General features: G+C 41.5%; 1 protein-coding gene across 6 annotated transcripts in view; it reads left to right on the forward strand.

Moving 5' to 3' along the window:
• The window catches only part of FAR2 (fatty acyl-CoA reductase 2), a 121,382-nt gene that overhangs the window by 39,286 nt on the left and 61,023 nt on the right, over positions 1–21,073 (forward strand). For 5 of the 6 annotated variants that reach the window (XM_063395375.1, XM_063395376.1, XM_063395377.1 and 2 more), the window contains exon 2: positions 19,484–19,709. In XM_063395375.1, coding sequence (XP_063251445.1) covers positions 19,521–19,709 — 189 coding nt within the window. In that variant the 5' untranslated portion in view covers positions 19,484–19,520. Of the gene's footprint in view, positions 1–2,784; positions 2,805–19,483; positions 19,710–21,073 lie in introns of those variants that run through there. The other variant, XM_063395380.1, reaches the window with a different exon arrangement.

Consider the following 21,073-nt stretch of genomic DNA (forward strand, 5'->3'; position numbering starts at 1 on the left):
GTTGGGTTGGGGTTTTTTTTGCTTCCAAAGTGAAGACTTTTATCTTAATCTCTTTACAGTTGTGACTACTTTTCCTTCTGTGATTGTGCAGTGCCTGGAGCATGTCCTGTCCCACAATTCTCCATCTTCTGTAACTGGTGTAACTGGTGATGCTTCATTCTGACAGAATGGATTTTATGAACAACCTAAGACAATTTTTACCTTCCTACACAGGCAGTCCAAAGAAATTAAGGGTTCACAGATGGTAATAAAATGAACTCCACGTTTGTGGCACAATGGTGAGGAAGGGGGGAAGGCTGAGAAAAAAAGGCAGATGCTGCTCCATGGTAAACAGACAGGAGAAGCCCCCAAGCTGCTGAAATATAAATGGAGATTAACCTAATATAGTTTCATGTGTTTAGGCAAAAGCATTGTGATGCTTCCCTGTGAGGGAGGACTGTAATTCTGTGCCTCAACTCACTCTGATAACAGTCAGCAAATCAGAAAGAGTTTTTAAAGAACAGCTTAAACAAAAAGATTTGACTGGGAAAGATAAATGAGAAACAGTTTTAATAGTAGAAGACATAGCAAGCACTGATTGAGAAGAAATGAGGAGGAGGAATAACTAGAGCTGATTTAAAACTTGGTGTTTCCTTCCCTCAGGGAATTCTCCTAACTTCAGCATTTTTTGTTGGATAGGAATAATAATAAAAAAATCTAATTTCTGTGCTGGAATTGAAGGTTATGAAAAATCTTGGTTTTCAGAAGGATGGTGTGATTTTTTTTTTTAAGGACCAATTTGACATTTTTTCTTCCTCCACCACTCTGAATGGGTCCTGGGAATGGCAATGCAGAGACCTCTACAATGATCACTGTGAGCTGGGGTCACTGACCAAGCATTTCACCCTGATAAATGACATTGATGCGCCTCCTGCTCTGCATCCAGAGAGCTCTGGCAGAGTGGAGGTCACAGCACGTGCCAGGATTTTGCATGAGGGTGTCTCTGTTGGGAGATACAGCCTGTCAGGAGGCACAGCTGATAGTGGTAGTGGATTGTAGGCTGTAACAAAGGGGCAACATTGTCATGTTGTATGTGAGAAATGGAGGAAGGTGGTGTGTGCTCTCAAAGGAAAACCCATGACACGGGTGCTGTTCTAGGTAGAAAAGGGAAAGTAAAATACATCGTCTCTGGAAGCTTATTGAGATGACAAGTGGGTTTTTAATGAGAGAGAAAAGCAGGACATTTATGCAACCCTTTATAAAGTTCATGTTTAATTCAGCTTTGCCATGAAGATCTCCAGATCTGCAGGTGTGCTTCACCCATTGGCTGTACAACAGCCAGCAGCTGTTATTCTGCAGCAAATACTTCTGTGAAAGGGGTATTTATTCATGTGGAATAGGTTTTAATTGGGATGCTCTTTATGTAATTTTTTAGGGAGAAAAGGCACCCACAGGTGCTCACACAAATTTCTCTCTTCATTGAGAGTCTCTAAAGCACCTGCCCTAGGAGTCACAATAACAGGGAAAAAAAACCCAATTAGCTCATTTGAGGTGTCATGCTACAAAGATAATCAAACTGTTACTTGATTAGTTTTCAGCCTGGGAGCTAAAATGACTTCTGCAAGGGCAAATGGAAGTTACAGTGGGTAGGGAATAATGAAGTGCAGGCAGCTTGGGCCTGGTCCCTGGATCCATGGCTGCGTTTGGGTGGTCCAGTATTCCAGCAGGTCTTGGAAGCCTCTGTGGAAACAAGGGCTCTTTCCTGGGTCTCTGAGTGAGAAGGTTCCCTGCACTGATGTCAGCAGACAAGAGACACAGGGTTGAGATCACTGATCTTTCTTTTCCAGGTGTTTCATGCCCTTCTCTTCCACCTTCCTCCCTACAACTCCCTGGGAGTCAAGGGAGGCTGGTGTCATAGCAGGTTAGAAGCTGCTCAGTCCTTTGGCTTGGGATTGTGGTTTAAGGTCCTTACAGTAACAGCAGCAAGCTCCTCTTGTGTATCTTGACTATGTCAATATTGTCTTATGTTAGTGGGAGGGCAAGTTGCATGAGTAAAACAAACATCTTTCCACTTGCACTTTACAATGCTTTTCAAGAAAATACCTTGGACGCAGCTAAGTATATTCTCTATGGGGAGAGAAAGTAATTTTTATCTTGGGTTTCTTCTGCTTTATTGCTGAACTGAATGATTTTGCTCTAAGATAGGGCACAGGAAAGACTTACAGTCTGAGATCTGTTTGCTCTGATATGTGGAGAAGAACATGAAAGCATCATATTAGGCTATTTCAGTAAAAATGAAGATACAATAAACTCTGGACTAAAGGGGCTGTTTTTCCTAGTCATTAGGAAAGGAGTGTCAAATTGTCTTTATAGATTATATTGTGTGCACAGTAGTTCTGCTCTTGCAGGCTGAAACCTGAGCTATGCTGCAGTTGTTCTGTGATAAAGTGACTTACCTTTCAATTCAGCTGAAAATGAAAAATGCTAAACCCATTGTGGAAAGAGCAGGTTATGCCCTCTATAAATAGCTGTCAAGCAAAAAGCTCACCTGGGCTATAGTGTCAACTTGCCTGTGGATGTTGCAATTCTTTTTGTGTGTTTCGTGGTGTGCCGTGATTGCATGTGTCCTTGGAGCTGTTTTATTTCCTAATAACTAATGGCATCTACTGGAAACCTCACAGTACCTCCCTCATGGCAAACAGGAGAGGCTGGCTGATCCCCACACTATCCAGTAAATGTTCCCATGTTACCTGAGAGTTTGGCTGACTTGCTGGGCCAAACTAACTGCTTGCAGATAAACTTGGGTAACAGCTGATTTTTTTCAGGTGAGTCATGTTCCTAAATCCTTGCCCTGTAAGTGATATTAGACCTCCTCTTCAATGTTGGGCTGAGATTTTCCATTTTAAGTGATCCTTGGCCCTCACTTCTCCACTGCTGGCTGTGACTCTCTCATAGAAGAGATGGATTAAGGCTGATGGTGGCTATCAGGAGTTTGTTTTATTCCTTCTTGCTTTGTGGCCATAGAGGATCTGTTCCTACCATAAGTTTCCCATTTTATAAAACAAAACTGAAGGCTGGACTTAAAGGTCTTCTCCATTCTAAACAAAGTTAGGATTCTATAAATAAGGGGAAAGAAAAGAAAGTCTTTGAAGGAGAATTAGCAGAGTATTGGCGAAACATCCACAGGAGATGGAGAGATAGTCTGAAGTTCTTTGAGGCATCATGCAAATCCTGGGAAAGTTGCTGTAACTGTTACAATTGTTAAATAATAAAACTGGAGTACTTTCTGAGAACAGGTGGATGAAATGTTCCTGCTGAGAGGCCAGTGTTTCACTAGGAAAGCTTTGGCAATGATACAGGACCAGTAAATTCTTGCTCCTTCCTGCCCCTGCGTCATCCCACTGCTGCTTCACAACACCCCCGGCAGTGCTGACACAGCTCTTTCTCAAGCCACATCATAAACCAGTCCAGTGTCTTTGTTTAATTCACAACATGATCCCACAGGATTTCTTCCTACACATGTAAAGGGACAAGAAAAATATGGCCTGAGTTGCTAAAGGTAAGAATTTCTAGAAAACCTTAAAGCTACTGCCAAACCCTCCCTGTTTAAGCATTTTGGGTTTCATAAAAGAAAGCAGCAGAGGATTGGGATGAGTCTCCCCTGTGAGTACACTGCACTGATTGTCTTAGGCTTGATGTCAGACCTGAAGAGTGCTGAAATTAAGGCTTAAGTACACATTTAGTAAATTAATGGGCCCAGGCTCTATCTTGGAATTAAACTACAGGTAGCCTAAATCTGGAAGAATCAACCTGCTAAAAGAAAACTTGTCTGTAGTGTAAAGATGGGCTACGAATGTCAGTATTACCTGTGGGCATCACTGTTTGGTATGGTGATTAGAGCTGCTAATATCTTTCATGGAGTTTTTGGCACCTGGCAAGCCTGACATCCCACATCCAGCTGGGAAGCCTGGCAGTGCAAAGGTGTCTTTCTTCTACTCTTCCTTGAGTTCATCATTTGACTTCCAGGTCATAGATAATAATTTTCATCTTTTGTTACTGCTTCTAAGATGATCTACTTGTTCTATGAAATATTTACATTAAGTTCTTTCTCTCCTGCTAAACACTGTGACTTTCTAACCTGAATTTGAATGCTGATGTTTACTAAAGAGCTTGAAAATCTACAAAAATGCATTACTTTAATTTGTAAGAAATAGATCATCCAGTCTCCTTGGACTTGATCTCTTTATACACTTTGGATTTGGGGTACACAGGGTCACTCTACTGCATTTATTCTTCAGTCCATCAGTTTGTATGTCTTTACACCAACCATTTTATCCTGTGTTTCTAGGAGACTGCAGCTGGATCAAATAATTCCCAAATAAGTAGCATCTAAATAAGATTTTTTTTCTCCCACATCAAATCACCTACCATCTCCTTCCTGAATCTATGCTTCAACTTCCTTCTGTCCAAAGGCTCATGCTGCATCCCCAGACATGATTTCTTTCCCTTCTGGTCATTAAGGACTGTCTCTCTTGCAAGACATCTCTGCCATTCGGTTGTTAAAATCCAGGTTTCTTGGCATATGTTCAGTACAAGGTCAAAGAAGAGGGATGTGGTGACAAAAGCTGCTATGGATGTGGTGGCAATCTCCCAAAACCTGTACTGGCTTCCAGCACAAATTAAGGCCACCTTGGTGCACTGTTACAAACACTCTTCTCATAAAAGAGGCATCCTTGGGTTCTACTGTTTACCTGACTGCCACCTTTTTTCTCTTCTCATCCTGCTGGAAAGGGGTCAAGAAAGAGAACTGGCAACAATTTTAACAGAGCATCTCTGTAGGCTCTGAGTACTCAGCCAGGAAAAATTTTCAGGAACCCAAATATGCTGAGTTTCAGGCTGAGGGGAAGGAGGGGGGGAAGGAAGTGTGTTTTTCCTAAAATAGTATTTTTTGCTACAGAGATTTCAAGAACTAAAATTTTGAGCAGAGTGAAACACCTGTTTTTCTTTGCTCTCATGACAACAGAGAAGTTGTTTTATGCTACTAAACTGTAGAAAAAATAGTTACTGCTACCGTATACTACCATATACTGCTTTCCTAAGAGATGTAGTTGAGTGGGAACCATAATCTGTGTGCAAATTTTAGTAAATGTGTCTGTATTGCACAAAGTATCCTGCCTTGAAGACTACTCTTTGTCAAGGTCAGTGTGTGTTTTGGCTGTTAATAACAAAACTTTTTTCTTTCTTGTGGCAAGCCTAGTGGGGTTACATGCTATTTTTTATGTCCTTGCCCAGCTGAGCTGTGTATTTTGGTAGCAACTTTCCAGCCTGGCAATCTCTGTGTACCTCACATCAGCCCTTCCTAATAGGACTCTTATCTGGACCTAAGATTAGCAGGAAGAAATCCAAGGTGGGGGATGGCCAACAAATGTCACAAGGCTTGGAGAATGTGGACAGTAATTCAGTTGATGACACCAGCCAAGAGGACCTTGTGCCTTTTGGCTGCTGTTCAGAGAACCAGGGATTTGTAAAACTTTAGTTGCTGCACCAAGTCACTTAATGTTTATTTTCACAGCATCTCCAGGCTTTGGGCTGAGGACAGACTGATCCTGTGATTGCAGAGATCCGGGGAGCTAAGAGACCTGCTTAAGATGCAGATCTTTTTTATTTCTGCTTGGCACTAATTAATTAAGAGAGAGAGATGTGGCTTGTTCTGAATGTCAAAGTTTAAAATACACAGAACAGAGAGGTTTGAGATGAAATGTGCCTGCTTTGCATGTCTTCATGTGGTGGAGCTGATATTTCTGTCTTCAGACTGTGGGCTTTCTCTCCAGGATCATGAGGTCATACAAAAGTTTAAAAGGGCATAATTTCTTGGAAAAATAAAAAGTTATTAAGAAAAATTGAGTAAGAAGTTATTTTTTGTCAAATGATGCAGATATATCCTTCCTTTTACTTGGGTCCTAAATACCTTCACTTTGGCACATAATTATTTTCTATCCCTGCAAGAATGGAAAAGGTTTAAAAAAGAGAATAATGAAGAAACATATTTGTTTCTGTACCTGTCTGTGGTCCATGAACCTATGCTAATATACCAACTTTGTGTGGTCCTGTGGATTTTCAGAGCATGCATATACTGGTCCCTCCAGAGGCACTACCACCAGATAAACTGCAGGCATTGACATTGGATTCTTCCATGGGATTTGGCTTCCTGAGGCCTGTGAAGCCAGCACACATTCCTCATTTTCAGGTTTAAAATTATTTCAAAATTTAAACTAAGTCAACTTTAATAGGACCAGGTGGGATTTCCTAGAAATAAAAAGGATTTCTTTCTTTATTCTTTTTTTTATAGGTCACGCTGGGATGAGATTGAGGGGTGGAGGAGCCACCATTGCAAACTTTGTGGATATTTTTCTTTATCAGATAATTAAGGTGTTGTTAAATATATAAAAATGTAATGAAAAACCTTTATTCTCTATAAGAACATGGGAATTTTGAATGCTTCTTAAAGGGTGAAAAGGAAGATTAAGGCAAACCTGTACACTAACTTGAATCTGGCACTGATTGCAACAGGATTATTTAAATACTTTAAACTTAATTCAGACTTTTCTCAGATGTTCAGAACGAAATCATCACTGAATTTCTTCTTTCCATTTCGTGCTTGAATGTCAGTGCACAGAAAATGTATTAGATGACATTGGTACAGTTTGACCATCCTTTTCTGATGCTGCTCTTATGTTTTATTCAGTGCTGGGTTTTTTTGAACTTCTGTAAATGTGCCTTGTCATCTCTCATCAGCTTGTCTTCTAATATTGGAGAAGATGGGAAGAAAAGAATTGGTCCCTTTATGTGCAAAAGGAGGAAAAGTTTTCACAGTGCCAGTGTGTGCCAGCCAAGGGGCATTTTCTATTGACATTTTATTGTCTCTTCTTTCTGGAGAAGTGTGTTTCAAAGGCTCCCAGTGCTGCAAAGCTCTCTGCTGCCTCATTATTCAGAGCTGCTGATGTGAAGAGGAAAAGTTCCTTAATGCAGCTTTCACTAACTCCAGGGAATTCTCTTTAGTTTCCTCTTCCTGCTCTTTTCCCTTTATCTGAAGAGTAAATGTTTGTGTTTCTTGGAGAACTTAGGGCAGAAAAAACTGCAGGCTGCACTGCCTGTCTTCCACAGAAATCGAGGAGATTTTAGGGTTGTATTTTCCTTGCAATTCATGACAAAATCTAATTTGGAAGGATGCCATTCTGATCTTCTAGTTTGGCTTCTTCCACGTATAATTATAATTTCCCTCCTGAATCCACAGTTTTGTTTTTTTGCTCTTGAGTGAGAGGAGTAACTGCATGGGAAAAAAAAACAAAACGTCTAGCAGCAAACCAGAACCCACCAAGAACCAAAACAAGAACAACAAAATGCTTCTTAAAATTAACATATGCAGTCCATAACGATAAAATTGTAATACTGTAACAACAACTTTGATAAAAGCAATGTATATTACAGCATATATGGTCTTTTTTGCTGTCGTGCTCTTTGGCTTGTGAAATGGATGTTGCTTCTGCTCCCTGTTACAGTGTGGCCTAAACAATCTCAAGGAATTAAACACAACTGTCCAAAACACCAAGAAGGTGTTTGGTTGGCATTGCATCATTAATTCATTACCAGCCCCTTAAATGCCTATGTTCCTGAAAATGGATATAATAAAATGCATGTTTACATTGTTCTTCTGGGGTATTTCAGAGATCATTAATTAAAGTGTATGGAACAAGGATTGCACAAATATAGTACTGCATTAAAAAAAAAGCATTTTTAGCAACAGGGGGAGTTGTTAGTGGTGAAAGATTCTGTGGAAGTGTTCTCAGTAGAGTGAGTTCTGCATACTCGTAGCTGAGTTTCAAGTAAGGGAAGAGATGATGGGGGTAGAAAAAGAAGTGTTAATACATTTCTAAGTGCAAATAGCACCATGGTTTCTGTATTTTTTTGACACCTTCTTGCGTACTGCACCTTTAAAATCTGTCACAGAATATTATGGCAGTGGCCGTCAGATGCCAAGAAATGAGAGAGTCTGGGTCCATTTCCCATTTCCTAGTGAACTGTGTCCTGCTTGACCAAAGGCTGCTTTGATCAGCACCCATGTTAGCAGACTGTTGCCACCTATCCACAGCAGCCCAGCTGGCAAATTTCATGAGAAGGATGAATTTTTCAAAGCATATGAAGAAACCCTTATATATGGTTTTTCATTTCTTTCATCTATTGGTCTCGGTGTTGAGGAAGCTGTTTTCTGGAAGAGCTCCTTTTCCACTTCATCCATGTTGCAGATTGCCAGGGTATCTCCCAGGAGTAGTTTGGCTTTGTGTGTTTAGAGATCTCAGAACTGCCTGCAGTTTGAAGCTGCCGTGTGTAATTCTGGGTGTAGCATGGTGAGGAGATCTCTTGGATTGGCACTCCCAGTTCACTGTGAGGTGCCTCCTGGTAGAAGCTGAATGGAAAATCCTCCACAAGCACACTGACTCAGATACTAATCATGGAGTCCTAGAGACTTTTCTCCTTGCTCCTCTCTTACTTTTCCTTACTTTTTTTTTCTTTTAAGGTACATTTTGCAGTCACAGCATCTCCAAGTTATGTTCACCCTCTCCAAGCTCAGTGGGTTTCCTTCTTTGATCAAACAGTGCTTTTCCACTTTGATCGAACAGTGCTTTACTCTGTCTTTACTCTGAAAATCCTAGCAGCTACTTTGGAGGTTTCCATTAATGCCTGGCTTGCTTTCATATGGCCAGTGATGGTTTTGGCTTAGTTCGGATGCTTCTGTATTCCCTGACAGAGTTTCCAGAGAAGGCGGCCTGCATGCTGTGCTTGAGATCCCAATGAAAAAAAAATTTGCAAACTCTTAGGATAATGTTTGCTGTTGAAAGGGGCCAAGGTGAAACCAGTAGTCTCACTGGGCACGTCAGCACTTAAGCTTTGATTTTCTGGCCCTGAGCTATCCCACATCCTCAGGAGGAGCAGCAGGGATCAGCCGTGCGTGTAACTCCATGTTTCTCTTGCTAGAAGCACTAGATCAAGGATTAAAGAGGTTGGGAGCACATCCAGACAGGGCAGTCAGACAAAGCAGTGGGAAAAGTCTGCCTGGAGTGGTGAGGTGTAATGGGAGGCAGAAGCATGCAGAATCTGGGAAGTGCCTTGTGTCTCGCTGGCTCATACCTTAAGAGCTTGTACACTTCATAATTTTTGTGCATTTTACATATAAAGTCCTGCCTTTTTCTCACTCTCTCTCCAGATTCCCACAAGCCCCATACCAGATACCACAATGGATACCACAAGTGTTCCACTGCCCCTTCCAAACACTCCAACTCTGGATCCTTGTAGGAGGAAGAAGCCTCCTAAATTCTCCTCACTGTGGTTTCTTGCTTTTCCAAAGGGGGAACGAGGTGTTTGTCAGTCCATCATATGTGCACAGTGAGAGTCACGACAAGACAACAACCAGGCTGGACCTGCCTCAGGTCTGCTGCTGGAGCTGCCGTAGTCTCTGCACCTTGTGCTGCCTCATTATCCCAGTGCCAAGGACCCCAACAGCAAATCTGTCAGTTTGTTGTGGTTCTGATTCCAGTAGAGCCAGAATTGTCTTCAACAAAACAGGGGATGGAGGGAATTACTGGAGAGGTGGTCACAGGTGCTGATTTCCTGGCTTCCTGCAGAATAAGCCAGCTAGCAGTGTGCAATAACCAGTGTAAAATTCCCTGTGGACTTCCTGGAATTATATAGGCTTTGGTTATGCTTCTTCCCTGCTCCTGAAGGGTTCAATCCTGCTCTGGACAGAACAACTTTGCCACGTGCCATCAAATACTCTAAGCCTGAAATACAGAGAAATGTGGGGAAAATGAAAAAAGTAAATGCTTTTTGTTTAGCTTGAGGTTTGAGTCAATGATGAGGGAAAAGGCAAACCTGTGGTCTTTCCATTGATAATGTTCTCTCTCAGATTTCAATTTTAAAAAAGCCCAACCTTTTGGGCTATCTTAAATCTTTGAGTTTGAAAATATGTGTCTATATATATGCTTTGCTATGAAATTAGTAGTATAGACTCTCACATTCACCTGGTCATCCTTTTAAGACTCTTCTTAAAGTGAAGTGGGAAATATTTCAAGCATTTTTGTCTTTCAGCTCCAACCAAGACAAGAGTAGGGTTGTAGCCAGCACTTCTTAATGAAATCCCAATATAAGACTACTCAGGCTGTTGAGCTTGGCCTCCTATTGGAAAGAAAAATAATTACAGTTACTTAGTTAACCTTAAGTCTGTGTCTGAACACAGCAGGTAATATTTTCCTCTCCGTTAGATCTGAGATCTAAAGTGTGAAATGTCATTTTAGCTTGCTGTCACAGGACTGCTAAACTTCTTAGTGCAGTCACCACAGCTACTGTATTTCTGAACTCATCAAGATGTTTCCCTTACATGTCAAGAGCTTCTCAGCTGATAAGTGGTTTCCTCTGTCTTATAAGAAAGGTATGAACGAGTTCAGATGTCAGGAAGGGGTAGAGGAAAAGGAATATTTGCCCTGTTACAGCTTAAAAAAGTTCACAGTTTGAGGTATTCTGTAGCCACTTCCATCGTGGTCTTGATGACCCAAAAATGGATGAGGCTCAAGGAAGAAAGCAATTGGCAGATTTTTCTGTCTACAACCTAAAAACGGTTTTCCATACATGTTCTGCACAAGTATGCACATATTCCTAAAGAAAAGCCTCGAGTGAAAGCTTTTGTGCTCTGGGGAATGCAGACAGACTCTGGCCATCAGAAACTGGGAATGGTAAATACATGTTGTATGTATGTTTGAATCCCTACAGCTGTCTTGCTTTCTTTCAACTTGTGTTATTCAGCCAAGTATGAATTATTTTGCATTTGTTTTGAAGCTTAGTACGAACAAAACTTCACATTTATAGTGATAAATCTGCACAGGAGTACAAAGCTACTTGTATTTTCTATTTACATCTGCCACTGGACATAGCTATGGGAAAAAGTTATAAAAACAGAAAGGTAGCACGGCTTAGATAATTGTTTTTAAAAGCATGGTCATTAGGAGGGCAATCATTTTGACCATGTTCCTGTATATTGTCCTCAGTTTCTCCTTTTGTTGTTTTCTGCAGCGGTTTTTTTTAGATTTTCTTATGAAAGCGTAAAAATTCAGTTTCATTTGATTTCATTATGACTTTGGAGCATTGTGCTTAGATATTTATCTGACAGTAGAACTGGAGGGAGTGACAGTAGAAAAAAGGAAGGCAGTCTCTCCATCATTCCATGGCATAAATTTACTTACTAGAGAATGATCAGTGATATTGATTTACTTGGATCAATATTGCTGTTGACTCTAAATCTTGAGTGAAGACCATTCTTCTTTATGTCATGACAGTGCCTTTGTGAAGAACATAGTTGCTGTAATCATATAAGTATTTGCACTGCTGCTGCCAATCTCCACTTCATTTCCATTTGTTACAGAAACACAGACAGTTTTTAGGCACCCAGTCCTTTTTGGGGCTACTATGGGATAGTTTTCCATGAGTGCTGGAATATGGAAGTTGCTGGGGAGGTAGCAATGCTGCAGCTGCTGTCCTTCAGAGCAACTGTGCTAGCTGGACTTTTCCAAAAGTGGGGCTTGAAAAAAAAAAAACTACCAAAACACCTCAGCTACTGGTTACCCTCAAACTGTATGTGAGTATTCTTAAACTGGCTCAGCCACAGAACCATTTAGGTTGGAAAAGACCTTACACATCACTGGGGAGAGAGACTGGAGGGTGTTGGTGGCTGCAGAGCTCAAGGTGTCTCTGCAAAGTGTGAGTGGGCAGTGGCCCCACCCCTGTGCTGGGCTGAGCCCCCAGCGTGGGCAGCAGGGGAGGGTAGGGGGGATTCTGCCCCTCTGCCCTGCTCAGGTGAGACCACCCCCATCACCCTGCAGGGCTGCCTCCAGCCCTGGGATCCCAGCACAGGAGGGATGTGGAGCCAGTCCAGGGGAGGGGCACCGAGGTGATCAGAGGGATGGAGCAGCTCTGCTGGGAGGAAAGGTTGAGACAATTAGGATGGTTCAGCCTAGAGAAAAGAAGGCTCTGGGGTGACCTTAAAGCTGCTTTTCAGTATGTGAACGGGGCCTGTCAGAAGCCTGGAGAGGGACTTTTCACATGGGTAGATAGTGACAAGGGGAAATGGCCTTAGGCTGATAGAGAGTAGCTTTAGGTTGGATATTAGGAAGAAATTGTTCCCTGTGAGGTTGATGAGGCCCTGGCACAGGTTTCCCAGAGAAGCTGTGGCTGCCCCATCCCTGGAAGTGCCCAAGGCCAGGTTGGATGGGGCTGGGAGCAACCTGGGATGGTGGCATAGGACAGAGGGTTGGAATGAGCTGATCTTTAATGTCCCTTCCAACCCAAGCCATTCTGTGGTTCTGTGCTTCCAACACTGCCAAGTCCACCACTTAACCATGTCCCCGAATTTGGGGACAAACCCAAGAGCCACATCTACACATCTTTGAATACCTCCAGGGTTGGTGACTCCACCACTTCCCCAGGAAGCCTATTCCAATGCTCGATAACCATTTAAGAGCAGAAAAAAAGTCGCAAATGTCATAAATGCTGGTGCCACTATTTTTGATGGGGGACAAGGGCGAGTAATGGAAGAGGACAGAAAATCTTTGTTATTACATTAGCTGATGGATGCTAATAAGAAGTCTAACTGAGATGTCTAAAATAGAATAAATGTGCCAGACAAGCCTGTTATCACACAGAGTTAACTGGACTTCACTGAGACCTCCCTTGTGCCATGAAGGGGTGCAGAGGGATTGGTGTGCAGTGGGTATGGCAGGGGGTTTGAGTTAGGGTTTTGGGAGAGGGCTGCTGGTAGTAGAGATCCTAGGAGAAACAGCAAGAGGAAAATGGCTGTGAAGTGTGAATTGGGGGAATGATGAGGGGAAGGATTGCCTGCAGGAAATCTCTGATGTAGGATGTCTGCATTTAATTATGCTGAGGCAAAGCAAAAATTGCCTTCTAGTCCTGATCTATGCTTTGATCCTGTAACCTGCTCAATGGCTTTGCAACAACTAGCTTTAAAAAAAAGGGGGAGTTGATACATATGCTGGACTATGTGATGCAGAAAGGAGCCTGCAGAAGCTGCACTTTTGAAGTCTCTGGTAGCTGCTGTTCTTATTAGGTGGATAATTAAATAGGGTTGAGGCAGAATAAATTGATATTTGGGCTACTGAGAAATATTTGTTCTTTAAAATCCTACGTGATGCACATAGGTAGGTCCTCAACACCATTGCCTCATCTCAGTTCCAAAATGTTTACAGGCTTGTTTTCCTCAATTTTGGAGAGAAAACATAGTGAGACTGAGCAAGACTAACAGGTTTCACTAAAAAATCAAGGGGCTCCTCCTGTGCTGTGTTGCGTCAGTGGCCCTTCCGTTTCATTCTGTTTTCTCTATTTCTTCATGATGGTCAAACAGTTTGTACTGCTGGGGAGAGTCAGAACATCTGTGAAGCTGTGTAGGTGATGCTTATGCAATCTGGAAATTCCAGCTTTTGCCCACATCTGTCTTGGGGGCAGGTCTTTGGCCCAGCAGCCACAGTTCCCAGAGGTTTCCATGTCTGTCTGCCTGTCATGTAGCGTTCAGCAGTTTGCAGGATCCAGCTGTGCACACTGCTCATTGTTTCCAGCTCTTAATTATGCTGTCACACTTCCCTGTCTCTTTAGATTTAACTGCTATAAATTAAAATGGATTGCAAAACTGGTGTGGTTTTTCAAGGCATGAAGGGTTTCCTGGAGCAATGAGTTTCTCCTTGCGTGTTGCTACTTGGGGATGGTGTTATGGATTTGAATTGCTACTGTTGGCAAACAAAAAATAATTTGAAATGTATTAGCTGGAGAAAAGTGATTTAACCTTCAGGCTTCTAACAACAACATTTATATTTGGTGTAAATTGCTTGGAGCAAAATCTCTTTTGCAAAGAGGATTATCATCAGGGGTTCAGTCTGGCTGTAAATGTGCCCATCTTTGAATCGCAGGATTTTATTTCTTTATGCTGCATTAGTTTCCATAGTGCCTGTACAAAGGGTGGATTATGACCTTCCTTTTAATTCTGTAGCTAAATGAGAGGAGGTTTATCTTTGTTGTTGCTGTTAAGTGAGGTTAAATCACTGAAAGTTCAACAAACCATGAGGAACTTTTCATTTTTCCATAGAACAGCCATTTTATCATTCTCTTTGTTTCATTTTCTGTCATCGCTGAAGTCTCCCTGACTTTATAGGCTACACAAATCTTTCTGTGCCTAAAGACCTTTGGAAATGCATTATGTAACTTCAGTGCCTCCTTGCTGGTACTTTCTGCTTGTTTGTGTCAGCAGCGCTGTTGTCACAAATGGTGTGCAGTGTTGAGCTACAGCCATTTTCTGCTCTGATTCACAGTTGCGTATTACTGAAAATGCAGGAAATACTTTAAATCCAAAGGCTCGCATCTAAGCTAATTCATGTTAATTCCTCACTGAAACATTGGTCATTGCAGTGGAACTTGCCTGGTCTTGAGTTTGGCCAAGAAAATGAAATCAAAGGAGCCGAGTGATCTTCTCCTGGTGTTACTGAGGAGCCAGGAGTTAAGTTGGTATGATGTAAAACAAGTCACTATTTCAGTTATTTCTAGTATGCACAGTGTGTATTTATTTTCTGATGATTAAACAAGCAATAAATGCTTTCAGGCAAAAAACATGTATTAAAATAATTGCTTTTATGTATTTTAATTGCTGGCCTACTTTGGAGAGTCTCTGTAATACATCCTGGGACAAAATGTAAAAGACAAAATAATTATATGAAGATGTATTGTTCAGGCATCCCCAGTGTTCAGTCCATTTAAAACTCATAAAATGATTAATAGACTGAAGAAGTAAACTGATGAGACAGAAATAGTCTGTGACCACTTTATACTGCTTTTTCTGACCTCAGCTATACAAGTTCTCTGAAGCAACAGAGGAATTTTTCTCTCTCTGCATGTTCCAGGTTAATTATAACTCTTCCAGAATCCTGATTAAAGAAAACTGTCTTATGTATGATTGGATATTTTCACCCAAGGTTAAAAATCTGTTTTCAGAAAGTGGCCAAGAATTGTTTTGTCTTAAAGGACTCCTGCTGTCTGTAGCCTTGTTTCAGAAACTGTTGCTTGTCATTAAGTGTAACTTTGGTTGAAGCCAGTTCATTACATTTAATATGATATCTGAAAGACTCATCTGAACAGGCTGACCCTCTTGTTTATAGAAATTACTTCCCTGCATAAAGTTGTGTAACAAGAAGCTCATCAAAACTAGCCTAAGTACACAGAGTTGCCAGAGATGCATTTTTTGAATCTAGATGTACATTTATAGGCATACGGTCTTTTGCTCTTGCACAAAACTAATTTCTTTTTGGTTTTCATTTATGCAGTTGAGATGAAAAGACAGATACCTCAACACATAAGCTTCTGAAATGGCTGCTGTCCTATTCAAATAGGGCAGTGATCCAAACCATACTGAAATAGTCACCTCTTCCAGTCCACCTTCCAGCTCATCCTCCCTTTTGCTGTCCCTTTGTGACTCCCTGCAGGCAATGGAGCTGCCGTGGGCAGTGGCAGCATTCACTGAGGTTCAGGTCCACATTTCCCTTCCCACCACTCTGGCTCTGATAGCAGCTGACCCTCTGCATGACACCATTGCAATCTGGATGCAGATTTGGTATCACTGAAATACGTGAAAGGTGAGGACAATGGAGTAGTTGTTCTTTTCATTAGCAGCTAAGTTGTACCTTCTCTGGACAGGGCCAGGTTCTTCTGTGCTATTCAGCTGAGGATATGAGGGTTGTCTTCTGCAGGAGGGAAGTATTAAGTTGGTAGGATTAGGATTCTCCCCTTTCCCTTTGCTTGTCCTTTGGCAGAAGATCATGGCTTTGTAACGCAGCGCTGTAGCTCATCCTGTTTGATCCAGAGGAGACTGTGAGAGGCAGCAGTACCCTCAGAGCAGCTTGTGCACTTGTGTCTGCAGAGATGCTCAGTGGGATCCTGGCTCGTGGTTTTTTCATGCTCTGGCTGCAGATGAGTCAGCTTCAGAGGGATTTGTGCTGCTGCAAAGATGCTGCGCTCAGTAATTCAGGGGCATCAGTGGTTCCTTTCCTGCCCTGGTTAGTGCCTGAAACATCCAAGTTGCCTGCATATACTGAGTTGAACTGGGCTTCAGGAAACCCTTGCATGGGCTTTTCTCCACAGTTCAGTGGCTTTCTCACCTCCAGTCAGTTTTGGAAGAGCCAGGAACCTCAGCCTATGAAACAGTCTTTATCCTTCTCGACCTCACTAAGGGTCACCTCACTGCAACTTCTGACTATAGTTCAAATAGTTCTACCAGGCACTTTATCCCTTGTAGTTAATTGACTGGAAAAAAGTCAGTGCTCAGTATTGACTAGTTATTCCTTAAAATGAAAGGCCAAGGTATAACCTTCTGCAGGAAACAATTTGAGTGTAAAAAGCCAAAAAGGCATGCATGTAGTTCTCCTTGCTTTGAAGTAGACCCCTAGAAGGGTCAGGTCAGCAGGATTTACTTGGGTCACACCCTTTAACCTCAGAAATCCTCTAGTTCCCAAAAATCCCCATACTTTCTTCAGTACTTTGTTTACAAAGACCAAGCAAAATCAATAAAAACAGAGAAAAAGCAATCACACCCTTAAAAATATAAAAGCTGAAGACAGTTGTACAAAATAAAAAATTCAAGACGAAGTTGAAAGGAAAATATCTTAGCAATCCTGAATATAAACTGGAATCTGCTTTTGTACCTGGAATGTGATAAAAGCCTCTTTAGGTTTGCTTGAACAGTGGAGATTCAGAGATCTGTCTGAACATTCCAAACTGCAGCATTCTGGTTTTTGTGTCATGATCTCAAAACATGACATAGTTTGTGTGCATTACACAAATTCACAGATTTTCTTTCCTGATAATTAGCATGGCATCAGACGGGTACAAGATTTTTATAATTTCTTCTGAAGCTCACTTATGAAATAGAAAAATAAATGTACTGCAAAGACACACGAATCTGCTCCCATAACAGGCAAACACTGTCTCATTTTTTGTGGCTTTTTATCGTGGATGAGGCCCTGAGCAACTGGATCCAACTCTGAAATTAGCCCTAATAACTCTAGGCTGCCTAACTTGGACTGCTTTATTAAGGAAAATAGAAAGGATGGGATTTTTCTTCCCTTTTCACTTAATCCTGGAAGGATAAAACAATTATCAAGAGTAACAGCAGATTGCCTTGAAAGTTTGGGTTTTTTCAGTGGCTGTGTTTGGTACTTCCATTTTCATCAAACCAGAATGTCTTGGGAGATTAAATTTTGGGGTTTTCTTGGAATCAGACATTCAGAATGGTCTCAGACTAGATGGAGAAGAACTGTCAGTTATGTGCATGTAGTCCTTGCTTAATGAAACATGGCTGCATGGTTAATTATAGGGACACTTCAAAGTAGTGTGATTTATTTATTTTACTATTCTAGCAGTCATTGAACATCTGGCCAAAACAAATGAAACCCTTTTTAGATAACTGAAGCAGAGAACACAGATGAAACAACATAATAAATTGATGTCCCCGTGTTGAAGCCTTTCACAGTTATTTGTGCAGTAATCTATAATTCTTGAGGCAAAGCAACAATGCTTAGCCATGCAGGTTGGAAATGCTCTCTACTCCTGAAGTGTGGGAAGGAGAGTAACTGCTCTGGTAATCTCCAAGTTCATGGTGCAAATTACTCTATAAATGTACCACTGTTTGTGCAGTTACAATCTTGTGGGCATGAATTCAAAGAATGTGTCCAGTGGTTGGAAGTGGTCCTTACATTTTATCTTTTTGTTTACTGTTTTTCAGTGGGATTGGTACAGCCTCTAGTGACTAAGGACTTCTCTCCTTTGTTTTTCTACATTGCAGGGCATGTGTCATGCTAAATTTCTGAGGTCTTTTGTCTTCATCTCACTAAACTACTGCCTTCTTCTGGTCCTACACTGCTTTCACTCGCTTCCAGGCTTTGCAAGTTCGTCTTCCAGTATGAGTCAGTTTTTCCAAACCAGAACAAGATGTGACATTTTGTTATTAATAAGTTAATTATCCAATGGTTTTAACCTGTTGGTTTAACTTCCCAAGTGGCCAGCTCTTTAATAAGAACAGGTTTTTAATAGGCCTAGATGAGCTTTCTGCATTCATCTAAGTTATAATCTAGATGACATCTGAAAGTAGGCTAATAACCAAATTCACTGAGCCAGAATACCCACAGCTATTAGTTTGTAAAATAGTGTCCCTGAGAGGTTATTCTGCTTGACCCACTTTCTAAACTGGATTCTATACCTGATGATTTGTCATGGATAAAAAAATTTGAGGATTTTCATTTGTTTGATGCTGAGTACTGTGGTCCCAGGCAGCACTGTAAAGAAGAGTAATATTTTGTTAGGCTTGACTCCCTAGTTTGTGTCTCTGAAGCTTCTGCTGGAGGAAGAGGAGTTTTTCTGGTATACTTGAAGATCATAGTTTTGGTTCTTGAATACATGATTAACAGCATTTTACTATTCTTGTTTCTTTCTGTTTCAAATTCAGTAGGCTTTTTTCAAATCATTTACTGGTATTTTTATGAGCCTTTGCCTTGCAGTGTGTGTTCTGTGCTTGCTTGGTCTGCCCCACTTCAAAGATGGTTGTTTTGCTTCTGTTAGGCTAAGAGGGGAAGAGGGGCTTTTCTAAGAGGATTCAGTCCAGCTTTGTTTGCATTTAATCAACTTAAGAGTTTGAATCAGGATGGCTAGGAACATTCAGGCCTGGAAACCATTGCATCTAATTAAAATATTTAACTGGGACGTGTCATGTGGGAGCCTGGTCCATGTCAGTGGATCTCCAAAGGGGAGCCTATCACATCTACACTCCTTAGAGTGAACTGGGATGAATTCTGCCCATTACAGCTCATAAAGGGTGGTGACCTGCACGTGGTATTGCAGTTGTGCAGAGCAGTGTCACTGCACTGTGTCTTCATGAAGAAGAGCTTTCTTCACGGTGTTATTCCAGGCCAAGGCAACAGGAAAAGACTGAGCGTGTCGATGAGTGATGGCTGACAAGGAATGCCGTAGGCACGGTGGAATTGAAGTGGAAAACACAGCAGTGTTTGTGAGGAAATCTCTTTCTCCTTTGTCTTGTGGAGATAGCTGCATATCTTCATGGCTGCCACTTCACAGTAGCAGATAAACACTGTTCAGCACTGCAGTGAGCATCTCCTGCTGGGAGACTTGGACAGCAGGAGCTATGTTTGACCTCTGTGTGCAGCTGTGGTGTCACGTGGAGGATAAGGCTGAGCTTGATTTTCTTTAAGCTTCTCAGATTTTTGTGTTTATTTTTGCAATACAGACTTTAAAAAAGAAATTTAAATTGCCATTGACTGAACTAATTTGAGTTGACATAGGTGACTAAAAAGGTTATCCCAAAAGCCTTTAAAGCTTTATTTCTGCATCTTCTCAGGTACCTGCTGCAGGAAGGGACAGAACAAGAAAGCACCATGTCTTCAGTCTCAGCTTATTACAATGGAAAGACCGTACTTATCACAGGAGCTACAGGTTTCATGGGCAAAGTACTGGTGGAGAAACTTCTGCGCTCCAGCCCTGAAGTGAAAGCAGTTTATATTCTTGTCAGGCCAAAGGCTGGACAGTCAATGCAAGAGAGAGTGGCCAACATGCTGAAATGTAAGGTAAGTTCATAAGGTTTATTCTGGAATCTAACCTGAAATCCATTTAGCTGGGTGAACCAAAGGGCTTCTGTTTTACTCAGTTTATGAAGAATGAAATGCTGACTTCAGTAACAGCTGTGTATTTTTGCTAAGACAAACAGCCAAAAGAATTGTACATGAACAAACCTGTGTATGTCTGATTTTGATGGGTGCCACAGCATTTTACACTGTAACGATGTAATCTTTTTAATTCCCTTTTTGCATGACCTCCACCCATGTCTCTTGATCCTGTTTAGTTTGCCATCCCAGTGAGGAAATCTCTAGTGGCAAGAAGGATGTCAAAGCCCTCTGCTGTATTTAATGTAAACATTTGTAAGGAGACACTGAGTTGGCCTGAGGCTCTCAAGATTCTCGAGATCCTCTGGATCTTAAGCCAGTGGTGAGGTTGTGAACTTGCTCAGACTCCTCCAGCTATGATAAATGCCAGAGTTCAAGCTCATGCCTAATGCTAGTGTGAATTTGTACATAGCTGATGTGAAATGAGAGGAAGGGACAGATCTGGCCCTAGCAGGCAAGGAATTACTTGGAATTAATCTGAGAAATGTCAACATATCTTTATGGAGTATTGGTCTAAAAGTTTGAACAAGACTTGACTGGAAGAATCCTCCTCCTTCTGCAGAAGTTAGGGGTAAAATAGGTGACTTTGAGACAAGAGGGTCTGTCAGAAAACATGCTTTTTTCCTTTTAATGCTTTGGGGCATTAAGCTAGGAAAATCTTATGTATGTCCAAAACCAGAGTTTGTTTGGTTTTGGTATGTTTTTAACAGAGCATAGATTGTTTTCATATTCAGGAAAATCTGTGAGTGATATAAAAGGAAACAACCACATGGGTTGCTTTTTGCAAGTCTGTCATAGAATGATTTAGGTTGGAAAAGACCCTCAAGGTCTTTGAGTCCAACCCTTAAGCTCACATTGCCAAGTCCACCCTCAGCTTTCATCACAGTGGATAATGTTTTTTATCACCAACCAGGAAAATCCAAAATGTGGTGTGTTTTTGACTTTTGTGTTTTAAAACACTTGAGGAAGTGGTAAACCTAGGTATTTATGAAGACTTTAAGCTCTGTTTGCATTTTATGTGTGAATACTACTGGCATATCTCTTCAGCTGGGCAGCACAACATGGAGGTGTTGTTAGCCCTAGGTGAGGTTCCCTAGTAGCTGTTTTATTGCTGCAGCTGTATTAAATGTACCCATTTTTCTTCCTAGTATGTGTCAGCAGTTTTAGATACGCCAACAGCAAACAGGACCTGATAACCTCTCCTTGAACCTTGGGCAGCCTGCTCCAACGTGTTTCAAATGGACAAAAGGAGAAGGCAGAGCTCTAAG

Source organism: Prinia subflava, chromosome 4 (assembly GCF_021018805.1).
Source record: "Prinia subflava isolate CZ2003 ecotype Zambia chromosome 4, Cam_Psub_1.2, whole genome shotgun sequence".
In the NCBI taxonomy this organism is placed as follows: domain Eukaryota; kingdom Metazoa; phylum Chordata; class Aves; order Passeriformes; family Cisticolidae; genus Prinia; species Prinia subflava.